Source organism: Tamandua tetradactyla, chromosome 1 (assembly GCF_023851605.1).
Source record: "Tamandua tetradactyla isolate mTamTet1 chromosome 1, mTamTet1.pri, whole genome shotgun sequence".
Lineage (NCBI taxonomy): Eukaryota > Metazoa > Chordata > Mammalia > Pilosa > Myrmecophagidae > Tamandua > Tamandua tetradactyla.
The window spans coordinates 162,577,395-162,593,528 of NC_135327.1; the positions used below are offsets into that span (position 1 = coordinate 162,577,395).

Below are 16,134 nucleotides of genomic sequence, written 5' to 3' on the forward strand. Positions count from 1 at the left end.
ACATTTTTTATAATTTCCTATAGTTGATTTGCCAGTTTTATTCTACACACCAAAAAAAAAAAGTTTCTAATTGTGTTTTATTTGCATGCATCTATCTTCTCTAATTTGTATGGGAAAACCTTTTGATCTCACAACATATGCAATAATTGAATTCCTTTGTGTTTTATTGATAAAATCAATTGCTATTATAATTTGACTGTACATAATTGAAAAGTTTTCTTTTTGTTGGTGTAAGCTATTTTAAAGTAATAAAATGAAAGTACATGTATATACATATATGATTACATATTCATATAGGCATGCATACATACACAAGTAAATGTACATATTCTTTGGTCATCCCTATCATAAGACTACTCATTGAAGTTTTTACAAATTTTTAATGTAAATGAAGTGTTACAAATCACATTAATTATAGCCTATTTCATTTTTATGTGCAGAAGGAAAATCAATGTGTACTAGATGGTCCAAATGCATATAGCAGGACTTTAATACATTATGAGTTAAAATAAAGTATATGTTCCTTGATCACCTCTCCCAGATGGTTCTAACTAGTTGAATCTTTGTGAGTTAGAGATGTTAGGATATGCATCTTTCCAAATCACATCATACAAAACTTCCCAAAATGTCTTCCAAATTAAAAAGTTGATAACTATCAATTATTCCTTTTATCATGAGGCAATATAACTATTAAATAAGATTTATGATCTCCCTTGTGGTGTGGGTATAACAATCTTTCCTAGTATCTTCACTTAGCACTATTTTCCAAAATCATATTATTTTTAAAAGGAATGTGCACTTTAAGTCTTATTGAAAAATAAGTATCAAATTGACTAACCTTATTTCTAACTATGCCATGTCATGCTTCACCATTGCTCAACCCTTACCACAAAGTTCTCCATATTGATTCATACAGAAAACGACATCTGTAGCAGTGCAGCATTGACCTTGTTGGCCAATATCATATGTGAATTGATTGGAGTATGGCATATAAATATCAATATTTATATAGTTGAGGATATGAATCATATTGAACATGTTCACTTAATTTTTCTACATTAGATTTTAATATGCCACTCTCTAACTTCCTATATCTCAAACAATTTCTAAGGAGTTTACAGAACTAATGACTTTTAGCTGTTTATTTTATTCTCTGGACTACCACACCAGAATATTAGACTTTCTGAATATGATTTTGCAGTTTTCTATTTTTGAGAAGCTTATTGCATATGGACAAAAAGATCAAATGTTTCTTTTCTGCAGAAGTGATTTCTGAATGATCTTTGACACTGAGTCTATATTGGCACAAAGTACAAAATTCTTGTATCATTTGTAGCACTTGCCACATTTGTTCAAAATAATAAATATTATGACTTAATTTTGATTATTTATTCAAAGAATCAGGACCCTATCGAACATTGTAATAATGTGATACTAGTTTGGACACACCAGTTAACCTCAGACTACTGGATGTCTGAGTCCCTAAAAGCATTTTGTACACAAAAAATTTTAGTAAAAGATGGTATTGATTTGACTATATTCCTCTTAAAAACCAATGGTTAAAATGTTAGGTAGAATATTCCTTAAGTATTCCTATAAAAATTCCTTCATCAAAAAACCAATTTAACGGAAGTTTCGGGGTCTTCCTACTCTTTATAAAGAAAATATTATTTCTCACGGAACTTATCCTTTCTGATTTTAAAAGTGGAGTAGCATTTAAATCTATATATTTGCAATTCATTATTAAAATTACATTATCTTAAAGATTGCTTCTATAGTAACTAGTACAGTAGGAGTTTTGACAGCAATACTATCTTGTGGATTGTATGATCATACCTATAAGATTTGTGATTTTTTATTTATGTGGTTAATACAGCTGTGTTTTTTACTTTGTTGCTTAATTCATGGTTTTTATTAGTACCATTTCATCCGCTTAATCATGGTGGTCCATTATCTTAGTAACCTTGTAATATGTCCTATTGAATTTTTCTTTTATAATTTAGGATAAGTTGTTTCCTAAATACTGTATTTTTCATAAATTTTGTTTTAAGAAATGGACTTAATTCATCATTGTCCTCATTCTTTCCATCATATATTTCAATTATTCTAATCAAGATCTGTAAAAGAAAATTCAATCTTCTAAATTGTATATTTAATGTTGGCTAATTTATTAATTGCCTGTGCATTTTAATTTCATGTATGCAGTTGTTATGGACAATGGTACCACCATAAATTCATGTCCGTTAAGTATTATTTTAAATAGTCATTTTAAAATGACAGCATGAATTTATATTTAGATATCAATTATTTAAATTTGTCAACAAAACCTTTTTAATGTTATGAAGAGATGTGTATATTCCTTTAAAAGAACGTAGAAAATTATATTTATGAATGAATTCATAAATATATTTATTTCACTGTAACTAAGAAAATTTTGTTCTTTTCTGTTATGTAATATAGAGCTAATTATTATACAGTTACAGAGGCCTTTATTAAATAGATGTTTTAGGGTCTTGACAATTATATGTGTCACATTTAAATGCGTGGTAAATTAGATCAGCACATTTTCCTGTTGCTGTGTCCTTTTCAGTTGTATAATGGATGTCTTTGTTAAATCAGTATACATCTGTCCTTGCTCCGTCTGTACCATCCTATGCTTTTGGTGTAATTATATAATAATATTGTAAATCACGGTTTGAAGTGATTGCAGTCTGCATTGCTTTAACCTTTTGCATTGTGAAACTCTGCTTACCTTCAAACAATTAAATAAGCCTTGCTTGCCAACCTCCATCAGTGTTGCTTTTTTGTGTTGGAATATTAATGTATTACTAACATGTTATTTGAGAAAATTTAGCATTACATGTGCCTAAAAACAAAACCAGAAAGAGCCAATAATGTTTTGTTCAATTATCATACAAATGTGAAATTTGTATTCATGCAGAATAAGATAATGACAGTCTTCAAAATTTCTTACACTTTTGTAGCCTTTATGGAAATCTGTTATGATTAAATGAAAAGATTCTATAAAACAGTAAAACTTTTGAACTAATTAAAATGCCAATAGTGCCTGAGTCAGATCAGTAGTTGCTTAAAAACCAGTTACTATTTGCAAGGACAGAGCAGGACACAGGAAACCCAATATGAGTGAGACCTCATCCCCATCAGCAAGGTAAGCCATGTGCACTGTGCTCTGGAGCTCCCAACGGCAGAGCTTCAGAATCTCTAGAAAAGTAGAAACAATCTTCCAAAAGTTATTTCATTTCAGAATTCTTACAGAGAGCTTTAGCAAAAGAGTTTTGGATTATTTGGGGAGAGGAAGCATGGAAGTATTCCTGGGCAGCCCCAGAATTTCAGTCAACCCAAGTGATCTGAGTCCAGGAGGCAATGAGAATGAAGATCCTTCCAAGTGGGATTATATTTACCAATATGAAGGTGCTGGCACATGGAGTAAACACTCTATGAGCATGCCCTGAAACAGAGAAGTTTTCAGAGTGTTACTTGGGCCCATTCATTCTGCCCCTGGGGTCTAAAAAGGTCTAACAAAACCTCTTACATCTTATTGCATGAGACAACAACACCACTTATGAAGTCTACAATGAAGTAGCCTTCATTGGTGCTTTCTAGGATTTATGATTGGGCAAGGTCATGTTTTTTAACTCATTAGGAACCATATCCATATAGTTAATTTATACTTTGATGAATGGGTCAAAATAAATATACACTGAGAATACTGGAAGAAAAGGAGATTAGTCTTCAAAGTGATAATTCTACATTCCCCACCCCTTTCTGACAGTAAAAAATTACCTTTGTTCCTTAAAAATATGATGCAGTTAGGCCATGTTTTTATTTTAAAACACCTCTCTAAGCGTGTTGAAGGGAATGGACTGCTGAGAATTTTTTCCTTTGGCCTCCTTAACAGAGAAAAAAAACCTACAGTTTGATAACATCTATCACTAAGAAGAATTTGATTATGATTATAGTTAATAATTGTTTGCATGCAGGAACTTCTCTAATTGTGGCTTTTAGGAAATTGCATTGGAGATTTTTACTTGCCTGTTGATTTAGTTTACCTCATTTTTAAGTTCACGTATATTAGTTTCCTTGGCGGTTATGGAGACAAGAGTGTTGGAGACAATTGAAATCATTTTAATTTGGAAAAACAGAGGCTGGTAAAAGTTTTTATAAGAACAAAAGAAGAAAAAGAACACAAATGATCCAAATAAAAATTTCCAGACCCCTTCATGGCCACTTTTAATAAGAAAAAGAATAATTGAGAGTTAAAATTTAAGTGATTATTTCTATGAGGGTTTTAGCTTTTATAGCAGTGAAAATTGGTCAGGGTAAGTAATATTGAAATAGCTTGAGTATTAACTTTAATACTGGGGCCTGAGCACACATAAATTTTATTTGAATTCTCTTTTAAATTGAATTCATGCTTATAACTACACTTTTATGGTTCTACATTTCAATTTACTGATAAAAATAAACTCCGTCCATTTTATAGTACAGGCCTGTATTTGAGAAACAATGTTAATTCAGTTATACCTTTGAGATTTCCATAGAATATACATTTCCTGTGGGGATATGTAAAAACATAAAATGGAGAAAACAAGCAGCACTGGACAGTGAAGAGTCTGAATATTGGAGATGGAGTAAGATTCTATAAAAGCTTCGGAATGAGAGGAGCATTGCTCTGTGAGAATGCCCGAGCCCCTCAGTTGCCTGCTTGTCATCTTGGGTGATGACCTCAACAGCTCAGATGAAGACGAAGGGAAAATTCTTCTCTGGCCCCTCCTTTGGCAGTTTGGCTAGATCCCTTCTTGGAGGGATGGAACCAGCTCCTAGGTTTTTCTAACACTTCCTGACGAGTACTGTTTTCAAATTGAGATATCCATGGACTAGAAGTATGTTAATTCTGGTCTTTGGGGACAACTGACTGACACTGATCATTCCACTCTTGTATAAACAGTATTAGCTGAGTTTCCTGTGGGAAAGGCCCAGGACTTGCTCGGCCTTAACCACTGCCAGTCCAGGCTGAGGTCTGCTAAAAGGATCAAAACACTGAGATTTACCTAGTGCAGTTCCCTATGTACAAATAGGGTTGAGCCCATATCTAAAGAATAAGGAGATTTATTTTTCACTGTCAGAAGAGATACTTCGTTTTCAAAACTAACAGTTCTTTTTTCTTTTTCCTCCTTTCATCCAAAGGTAAACCCACAACACTGAACTATTTAAATAAAAATTTTAATAATTGTATTTTTAATTTTGTAGAACTTGACCTCTTTCCTGAATTAATTGGAACTGAAGAAATAATCAAGGTATCATAGCCATTTTTATATATATAAATTTTTCAAAATGATGTTCTGAGTTATTTGTTCAGATATTGCTACATGGATAAAAATATGTGTTGCATTATTTAGTGTGGAGTTAAGTACTAAGTTGTATAGGTAGTCACATAATTCATGTATATGAGTCATGAATGAAGAGATTGCAAGATATTTTGATATTATAAATAAAAAAACAGAGAGATAGAAAAGGCTTAGTGATAATGAAAAGACAAAGAACTTTAAAAATAATCATACCCATGAGCTATAGCTTTAAATTGGAATTTTTCAGTGTTTAAGTTTTTCAAAAAGACTAAAATAAGATTCAACCAATTCTTAATATTGCTATGGTTTATTTATCAATAACTTAACCAGTGATTAGTAACTTAATAATAATTATGAGCCAAAATATGTTGCATATATTCTTTTACCCATTTAATATTTTTTATTTGTGTTTGGACTATTCATGTTAAAAGTGTCTATTCCTAGAATAATGTCTTCTAAATAAGTGAGTATTTAGGGAATACCTACTAATTTTGATATTTGGCATTACTGAGATTAAAATCCAACTGTTTTTATTGATAGGATTATGAATGTGTGTGAATGTGCATATATATATATATATATATATATATATATATATATATATATGCTGATAAAGTGTAGCTACTGCTATTATCTAGCCATAAATAGCAGTTAGATTTTGTTTTCACATCTATAATTACCTTAATAGTTTATATATCTTAAAACCTTTCTCTTTTATAAGAAATTATTTTACTGAACTGACCAGTTGACCTTAGAATAAAAGTTCACAGAATTCACCTAAGGATATGTTGTTTGTTGTGGATGTTTGTATGTGCACACATGCATTTGGCTATGTATATACCTAGAAATGATCACTAGAATCAAGTCAAAGACAGGAAAAAGAAACTATGTTTACTCTGCATTGTTAGTTCGTGTCATTGGTTTGATATACAAAACATGCCCTTGTGCCAATAATTTGGTAAATGACAATCTGTTTGATTTCCATCTTGTAAAGGTGTAATATTATACATCACATACTTTAGAAAAGACCAAGGAATTATTTTTCACAGTAATTGGCATTATCATAATTCCATGTTTGTTTGTTTTTCTGAACCACCGTTAACTCTAGGGCATCCTTAAGCATAAGCCCTTAAAAGTTATTTAAAATTTTCCAATGTAGGTTAGAAACTCTAAAACTCTAATGTTGCGTTTAGCATAATATTTAGTTAACTTTGTGAATAGGCTATAAATGTAACATGTGTACCTTTATTTTTGCCTTGGCACCCTAAAATATAGGTACCAAAGGTCATATATGTGCTCTTACCTTAAGTTTCACCAGTTAGAGAGCTGCAGACACAAGGAGATCTTCCTGTTAGATGAGAAAGTGAAAAAGTTTGAGAATTTTCCCTTTACAGTCAAAGAAAGATTCCTGAGCCTTAAGCAAGGAGGAAGAGAAGAAAAATAATAAAAATAACATTCAATATAACAGTCCAGGTTCCAAAAGGAAACATGTGCCACACTTAAATGGATCATTGACATTAAGTTTAATTTTTTAAAAAAGGACTCTTAACAGATCTATGGGAAGGGTTAAGAAAAGCCAACAAAGGATGACGCTGTACCCCTGGGGCTAACAATATTTGGGACTTGTTACTGCATCCAGGCCAGAATGGCAAAGAGAGGGTATAGAGTAGCCCAGCAAAAGCTGTGACCTTCAGAGTGGGACCCAGACATATCCTGGCGACCAGTTACAGAAAGAGCCTCCTGGGAAATAGATACCCTACCCTACATTCCTCCCATCCTCCTCCTGCTAGAGCAGAGCTGGGATGCATGGAGAGTAGATCTGGAGAGACTAGGAGACATTATGTAACACAGTGGGGAAGAAAACACTTAAGGGAGCTGAAAACAAAAATTCAGCATTATCTCTTGGGGAAGTGGAAGGCTGTAACTGAAAGAAGAAATGGGAGGAGTAGAAGTCTTATGGTATTTTATGAGGCTTTGTCCAGTGTGGTAGTGCTCAAAGAAGCAGCAGCTCCTGTTCTGTGAAACAGTGAGGAGAACGTGTGGTCACTGGTGAGGGAGAGAAAGCCAGCTGCCATCACATATTTGGGGACTTAAAAGGGATGGCTATAGGAACAATGGTTAGTAAACATGAAATAGCAAATAGGTTGTAGTTTGTACTACTGAAATTGACTACTTGTAGTAAAGCTTCAGATAGGAATGGGTCTATATGCTTAATGTGTCTTCTGGAACATGATTCTCAGATGGGATGAAAACTGCCTGACCCATCCACTATTCAATTCCATTGATTCATACAGGAATGAACGACAGAAGTTGTCAAATACTGGAATGTATCTCTAATGATATTTAATGTTTGGACGATGTTCTAGTGGATCTTCTTCAAGTAGAAATGTATGACTTTGAAAGAGAAAGTATTGACAGCTTTATGAAGGGTTTTCACTGAAATTTTTTAAATGAAAGTTGTGAAGGATAACTGTTGTGAGACAGGTCAAAAGTGTATTAGAAGAGATACAATAATTTTGTAAGAAATAATATAATATCTGTGTCTTCAAATATGTAAGTAAAGTAATCATAGTGTATAACTGATGCATTCTCCTTGAAAAGTTTTTTTTTGTTATTATGGTAACATATACTAAAACAAAAAATGTCCCATTTTAACCACTTTCATGTGTACAATTCATTGACATTAATTACATTCACAAATTGTGCTATCATCACCACCATCCATTCTCCCTGAAATTTTCACACAAAGCAATATGATCTCATAGAGAGCAACAGGACTTGATGGGGTAGGAATAGTTAAGGAACATTTCTTAATATGCTTGAAGTTGTATGTTAAATTTGTGTATGTATAAATGAGCATTTTTCTCGGGAGCTGGTCCATCACCTTTATTAAATTCTGAAAGGTATTGAGAACACTAAGTTTTAAATCTACTAGTTTAGAAAGTAATAGAAGGATGTATATGTGTGTAATTTTTTCCCTTCAACAGATCTAAGAGAAGAGGTTAGTAGCATTATGTTTTAAGAAAAGTTTTATAGAAATCTACATACCTTATGTTAGGAGTATGGTAAAGTCTGTTGGTATGGGAAAAAAGCAAAGAGGAAGAGGAGTAATATTATTTGGGGCATAGATAGATAATTGTTCCATAACATAGAGAAAATAGATGACATGTCTTCAGGGAACTTTAGCTTGTAAGTGGAGAAGAGAGGTAGAATGGTATTAGAAGATGAACTAGAGGTTTTCCTATATATATTTCCTTTAAGTAGGAGAGATCTGAGTACAGTTAAGCTTTTGAGAATGATCCATTTGAGAAAACAAAATTAAAAATACAAAAGAGAGAAAAATATTCTATTGTATTTAATCATTATATTTAAATCTGTGTATGTATAAATGAGCATTTTTCTTGGGAGCTATTTCCCAGGAGGCTCTTTCTGTGACTGGTCGCCAGGATATGCTGGGTCCCACTTTGAAGGTCACAGCTTTTGCTGGGCTACTCTATACCCTCTCTTTGCCATTCTGGCCTGGATGCAGTAACAAGTCCCAAATATTAATGGACCTTTTCTGTCGGAAAGGACGGGCTACAACAACCCCTCAGTTACAAAGGACAGAAGGAATAGGGGTGAATTTGACTAATTCATATGATTATACTGCAAAGAAGTGTTTTTGTCTGGTGGCTTCTTTTCTCTGTAAACAAACAGGAAGATCATCTCCAAATAGTGAAGAGAGCTGGAGATTTGAATAGAGCAGAAAAAAAAGTTTGAAAGAGCCTTAGGAGAGGAGAGAGTAAGAGTGTGGAGCAGTATCAGAAAACTAGGCAAATATCCAGATTTTTTAAAATACAGTGGAGACCAGAAACTCCATACTGCTAAGCTTAGCTTTGATCCTCAGCAAAACCCTGGAGAAGATTATAAAAAAAATGTCTAAAATGAAAAGAAAGGATATCTGGGCACCAAGAATTTTCACCAAGAACAAGCCAAGGCAAATTATTATTTCCTTTAACATGAAGTTTTTAGGCTTGTACATTAGAAAAATATTTTATTCAGTTAACTATTTGTCAACTGTCAGGTTGTCCTTATGAACAAGGTGTCAAACAGAATGCAAAATTTTATGAAGAAACACTGACCATTAGTGAAGAAATCTGCCAAGGGAAGAAAGTGGTCGTTTTTGGAATATTATACAATCTAGATAATTAAAGCCAACTCACTTCTCAGAGTTGTCACCTATGCCTCAAAAAATGCTGTACAACCAACCAAATTATTAAGCTCTAGATAATGATTGGGTCTTAAGCTTGTAAATTTGTGTTTCATACAATATAACTTCCCATGGGTAGGAGATACATGCCCATTAGCCCACATAATTTGAGTCACATTTTTTTCTACTGATTTGGCCAAGTTCTCATTAATTTGTACCAGCTCACTTTTTTCTTCTTTTAAGGGACATTGACCTAAAGAACTGGATCTAACAGATAATGCTGACAAATTATTAGGTATAAGAAGACTGATGAAATCATGTCCCAAGGGGATTTTTTTGAAAATCATAACTCTGGCAACTTAGTGTCCTAAACATAGGCCTAGATGTCTTATAATATACCCAGATATCCACAAGAAACAGAAAGCATGGGTTTTGGTTGACTTCTAGCCAAAACACTTCCAGTCCTTTACATGACTAGGGGCATGAAAGCCTAGGGCTCCTGGAAGTTGTTTCTAAGGGAAACACAAAGTTAAATAACTAGTACTAAAGTCATATCTTAACAAGTTGCCAGCAAAATACCTGCCTAAGTCTTAAGTGTAAAGTAGTAAAATAAAAAAATTGAAAAATCCTCTTCCTGTCCTAAATCTTTTCCTTAGGATGACATAAGAAATCTGATTCATTCTGAATATATACAATTAAATATTCTAACAATGCAGCTACTTTGGTCTTTGAAATAAATAGCTCCATTGCCATTCATTTTATAGAAATTAATTATTATTTGGTATGTTGCCAGATGAAATGAACAAAGAAACATAAAATCAAGAAAATAAATAGCATAATAAATAAACAACAAATCCCAACTATATAGTCTTCGTTTTAAAGCTGTGAAATCTATTAACTTAATTACTCCCTTCCATAAATTAAGGTAAAGAAAACCAGAAAAAAGATGTTTTCATTACATTTAATTACTCTTCTTAGAGGATGGATGGAAAAGATTATAGGACAGAGGCATGGCTTTTGTGGAATGATGGCATATGTGCAGGAAAATTTCCCAAGATCTTAAAAGTAATGATTAACAGTATAATACAGTGTAAGATACTACTAAGATTTAGTTTTTCTCTTATTTCCTCATGTCCCATTAAATATTTTTTACTTTTTAAAGGAGGAAGAAGGGGGAAAAAAGATTGAAGATGATACTATCGTGAATCCTGGTAGAGACAGTGCTACAAATCAAATAAGGAAAAAGGAACTGCAGATTTCTACCACAACAAACTACCATCTCATAGGGACTAAGTACAACGAGGCCAAGACTAACCGATCCCCAACAAGAGGAAGTGAATTCTCTGGAAAGGGTGATGTACCCAACTTGCTTTTAAATTCTACTTCTGAGCCAATAACTAAATTAGTGTCTGAAGAGGATACTTCCTTGACTTCACAAACTGTGACTGAATTGCCCCTTCATACTGCGGAAGCTACTTCAACATCTTTAGATGATGGCTCTAAAACTGCTCTTAACTTCCCACAGATGAACTTGTCTGGGACTGTGGAATCTTTAAATGCAGTTTCTGTAATGGAATCTCAAGAGGTATCCACTGATATCAGTGAGGATGAGAGTTTACTGACCCATTTCAAGCTTGATACAGGAGCGGATGATTCTTCAGGCTCCAGTCCTGCAACTTCTGCTAAGCCATTCATCTCTGAAAACATATCCCAAGGGTATATCTTTTCTTCAGAAAACCCAGAGGCAATCACATATGATGTCCTTCTGCCAGAATCTACAAGAAATACTTCAGAAGAATCAACCTCGTCTGGTTCAGAAGAATCTTTAAAGGATCCTTTCATCGATGGAGACATGTGGTTTCCTAGCACTACAGATTTATCAACCCAGCCCGATGTTGGATCAGGCAGAGATAGGTTTCTCCAGACCAATTACACTGAGATACATATTGATGAATCTGAGAAGACAACTGAGTCCTCTTCTCCAGGTCCACTGATGTCACAGGCACCCTCAATCACAGATATAGAAATGCCACAATATTCTACTTTTGCCTACTTCCCGACTGAAGTAACTCCTCATACTTTTACTCCATCCTCTGGACAACACGATTCAGTCCCCACTGTCAAGTTGGTGCACTCGCAGACAACTCAGCCAGTATACAATGGTGAGACACCTCTTCAACCTTCCTCCAGTAGTGAAGTCTTTCCTCTAGTCACCCCTTTGTTGCTTGACAATCAGATCCTCAACACTATCCCTGCTGCCACCAGTAGTGATTCGGCCTTGCATGCTACGCCTGTATTTCCCAGTGTTGATGTGTCATTTGAATCCATCCTGTCTTCCTCTGATGGTGCACCTTTGCTTCCATCTTCCTCTGCTTCCTTCAGTAGTGATTTGTTTCAGCATCTGTATACAGTTTCTCAAATCCTTCCACAAGTTACTTCAGCTATTGAAAGTGATAAGGTGTCCCTGCATGCTTCTCTCCCAGTGGCTGGGGGTGATTTGTTATTAGAGCCCAGCCTTGCTCAATATTCTGATATGGTGTCACATCAGACCACCGCTCATGCTGCTTCAGAGACACTGGAATGTGGTAGTGAATCTGGTGCGCTTTATCAGACGCTTATGTTGTCTCAAGTTGAACCATCCAGCAGTGATGCCATGATGCATGCACATCCTTCAGGGCCTGAACTGTCTTATGCTTTATCTAATAATGAGGGCTCCCAACAAAGCTTCACTGTTTCTTACAGCTCTGCAATACCTGTGCATGATTCTGTTGATGTAGCACATCAGGGTTCCTTATTTAGCAGCCCTAGCCATGTACTGATGCCTAAGCCTTCATTAATATCCCCAACTGCATCATTGCTGCAGCCTACTCACGCCCTCTCTGGTGATTCGGAGTGGTCTGGAGCCGCCTCTGGTAGTGAATTCCTTTTATCGGACAGAGATGGTCTGACAGCTCTTAACATTTCTTCACCTGTTTCTGTAGCTGAATTTACATACACAACAGCTCTGTTAGGTGATGATAATAAGCTGCTTCCTAAAAGTGACGTAATGTATGGAAATGAGACTGAACTGCAAATTTCCTCTTTAAGTGAGATGGTTTACCACTCTGAAAGCACAGACATGCCTGACCTGTATGCTAACGTAAATAAGTTGAATGCATCTTTACGAGAAACCCCAGTTTCCATCTCTAGCACAAAGGGCATGTTTCCAGGGATTCTTGCTTTTGCTACCACTAAGGTTTTTGATCTTGAGATTAGTCAAGTTTTAGAAAATAATTTTTCAGTTGAACCTACACATGCTGTATCTCAAGCCTTTGGTGATGCTTCGCTTAAAACTGTGCTTAGTGCAATCTCAGAGCCAGCATCCTCTGACCCTGCTTCTAATGAAATGTTATCTCCTTCAACTCAGTTCTTATTTTATGAGACTGCAGCGCCTTTTAATACTGAAGCATTGCTGCAAGCTTCCTTTCAGGCTTCTGATGTTGACACCTTGCTTAAAACTGCTCTTCCAGCTTTGCCTAGTGATCCAATATTGGTTGAAGCCCCCAAAGTTAATAAAAGTAGTTCTACAGTATTGCATCTCATGGCATCAAATTCTGCTTCAAGTGAAACCATGCTGCTCTCTACGTCTGTGCCTGTTTTTGATGTATCACCTACTTATAGTATTCAGTCTGCTTCAGTTCAAGGTTTAACCATTTCTTATGCAAGTGAAAAATCTTTTGAGCCACTTTTGCTTAAAAGTGAAAGTCCCCAACAAGTAGTACCTTCAGTATACAGTAATGATGACTTATTCCAAACTGCTAATTTGGAGATTAACCATGCCTTTCCCCCAAAAGTAAGGCATGCATTTGCTACTCCTGTCCTATCGATTGATGTACTTCCAAATACACATATAAATAAGTTTATATATTCTGATGAAGTTTTCAGCTCCACAGAAAGTTCTGTTCCTAATGGGATATTTACTGGTATCCCAAAAGTTGTTTTGGATACGCTTGTATCTGCTGATCATTCTGTTCCCTTAGGAAGTGCCTATATTTCCATTACAGCCATTTCTCCCAACAGAGATGGTTCTTTGACCACAACTCAGTTGCTGTTTCCCTCTAAAACAACCTCTGAGCTGACTCCTAGTGCCAGTTCTGATGCTGATCTAGTAGGAGGTGGTGATGATGATGATGATGATGATGATGATGATATTGATGACTATGATGATGATGATGATGATGGTGACAGAGATAGTGATGGCATATCCATAAATAAGTGTATGTCCTGCTCATCCTATAGAAAATATCAGGAAAAGGCAAAGAATGATTCAGATACTCAGGATGAGACAGTGAAAATCCCTTCACTGTCTGGGAATTCTGAAGAAGAAAATAAAGTCACAGGTGTAACCTCAGACAGTCACACTGGTTTGGAAAGAAGTCCTGTTAAAACACCACAGACAAATGTGCTACTCCAGAGGCACAGTGATGGGAAAGAGGAAAACGACATGCAGACGGGTAGTGCCGTGCTTCCTTTCATCCCAGAATCTAAATCGTGGGCAGTTCTTACGAGTGATGAAGAGAGTGGATCAGGGCAAGGCATCTCAGATAGCCTTAATGATAATGAGACCTCCACAGATTTCAGTTTTCCAGATGTTAACGACAGAGATGCTGATGGGGTCCTGGAAGCAGGTGACTCAGAAATAACTCCTGGATCCCCATGGTCCTCAACACCATCTATAACTAGTGGGCACTCAGAGGTGTTCAACGTTTCAGAGGCAGGTTAGTTATGGATCAAAGGGATAGATCAAGGTGTGGTGGCTTTCTTCCTCTAAAAGGGAAGTAGAAAAATCATGGAAAGGTAGAAATTTGGTAAACGGCACATCATTTTGTTTTTTTTTTTTAATCAAAACATCCAACAAATCATTTTATGGTTTTCAAAGGATGAATAGTTTACACATCAAATAACGTTCAACATGTTTTGGTCCTTAATTAAGTTCTCTACAAAGTAGATGAAGTGATTTCTATTTATTGTCAATATTACAATTGATACCTATTATGTGTAAGAGCAGTTATGTGTGCATAATGCATTTTTATCCTACTACTTTTTAAATGAAAAGATTTGAATATGCTGTTTTTTGGATGGTGATTTTAATTTTCATATTTGTACTCTAAAATAATTTGTAAACTAATTCTGTTGAATTCTCATATGAATTTACAACTCTGATGTTATATGACATAAGCACCACACTCTGACTCACCCCATGAAAAAGAATTAGATCATTTGTACATCCACATCAGCTTGGGAAGTTTTTAAAAAACTGTTCTATCGCTGAGTTTTGAAAACTAATGGTAACGTTAAAAAAAAAAAAAAGAAAGTTTTGATTTTAAAAATTGTCTTTTTTATTTCCTTCATGTTGCCAGAAGAGGGCAGTATGAACCAGCAAAATACATTCTACTTTGTATTTGCTGCTTATACATACACCTTTGTAAAAAGTTGTTGTGCATTAATATGCATAGTATGCATAGGCATTCTAGGACAAGATGTAAAAACACTAGAACATTTGATGTAGAAACACATTTCAATTGTTAATGTATTTTATGTAAATTTTTTTTTTGGCCAGATGTTTCTTAAAACCTATATAATACTGATGTTTGCTTCAAAAGCCAATGGGAAGAAAAGAGAAAGCTAGTGCCATTAAACACGTGAAATACTAGATGATTTCATTGAATTGATCATAATTATTTTTATAATTTGCCTCTATTAAATTTTAAGGTATTTTTAAAATTAACAATGAAAATATTTAAATCTCAACAGTAAGTCAAAAGACAAGCTAATATAACATTTTGTATTCTTATTGCATAAAAGTGGATATATGTAATCCAGGACATAGATATCAATCTCATTAGGCATATATTTCTTATTTATTATTATCCTTTGCATTAGTTGCAATATTTTTCTTTTATTGAAGCAGCAATTAAAAGTTGACACATTTTTATAAAGAAGTTTTTTCTGTATTCTGATACCTATTTAATATTGCATCTCAACTTAAACACCTACACTCTGATATGTGAAAATGTGTAACTGATCCATAGTTCACTGTGTTCATTAATGACATATATAAATTACTATCAGGCTTCAATTATAGTACTTTTTCTTTAAAAATAATTTGATTTATTTTAAAGGAAAATATCAGGAATCCATCCATTTCCCTATGTTATTCAGTGTTGAAATCGTGAATATATTCTTGCTAGATTATGCTATTATAAAAAAACCCAAATACATAGCAAAATGCTAAACCTAAAATTATTGACTAAATTTAACAAGTTTGTCTTCAATACACAAATTAGATTTATTTAATAATTGTGTATGTTCTACTGATAAGCAGAAAATATACAACATCATCAGGTTGCATAATTAATGAAGTAAATAAGGTCTAACAAGATTAGGAAAAAAAAAATCATGCCTGTTTTTAGAACTATATCTGTAAAAATTCAAATGTGGCCTCTCTTATTTAGTACTTGATTATGCCCCTTTATTAATTGCACAGAGACCTAATTCTAAAACTCTATGACATATTTCTATTGTGTAGAACAGTGT

At 34.3% G+C, this 16,134-nt stretch overlaps 1 protein-coding gene across 4 annotated transcripts in view; it reads left to right on the plus strand.

Annotated features, from left to right (window-relative positions):
- The window catches only part of PTPRZ1 (protein tyrosine phosphatase receptor type Z1), a 220,614-nt gene that overhangs the window by 143,698 nt on the left and 60,782 nt on the right, over positions 1–16,134 (plus strand). For 2 of the 4 annotated variants that reach the window (XM_077118719.1, XM_077118786.1), the window contains exons 11-12: positions 5,272–5,318; positions 10,721–14,315. In XM_077118719.1, the coding sequence (XP_076974834.1) occupies positions 5,272–5,318; positions 10,721–14,315 (3,642 nt within the window). The remainder of the gene's footprint in view (positions 1–5,271; positions 5,319–10,720; positions 14,316–16,134) is intronic. The other 2 variants (XM_077118848.1, XM_077118925.1) reach the window with 1 other exon arrangement.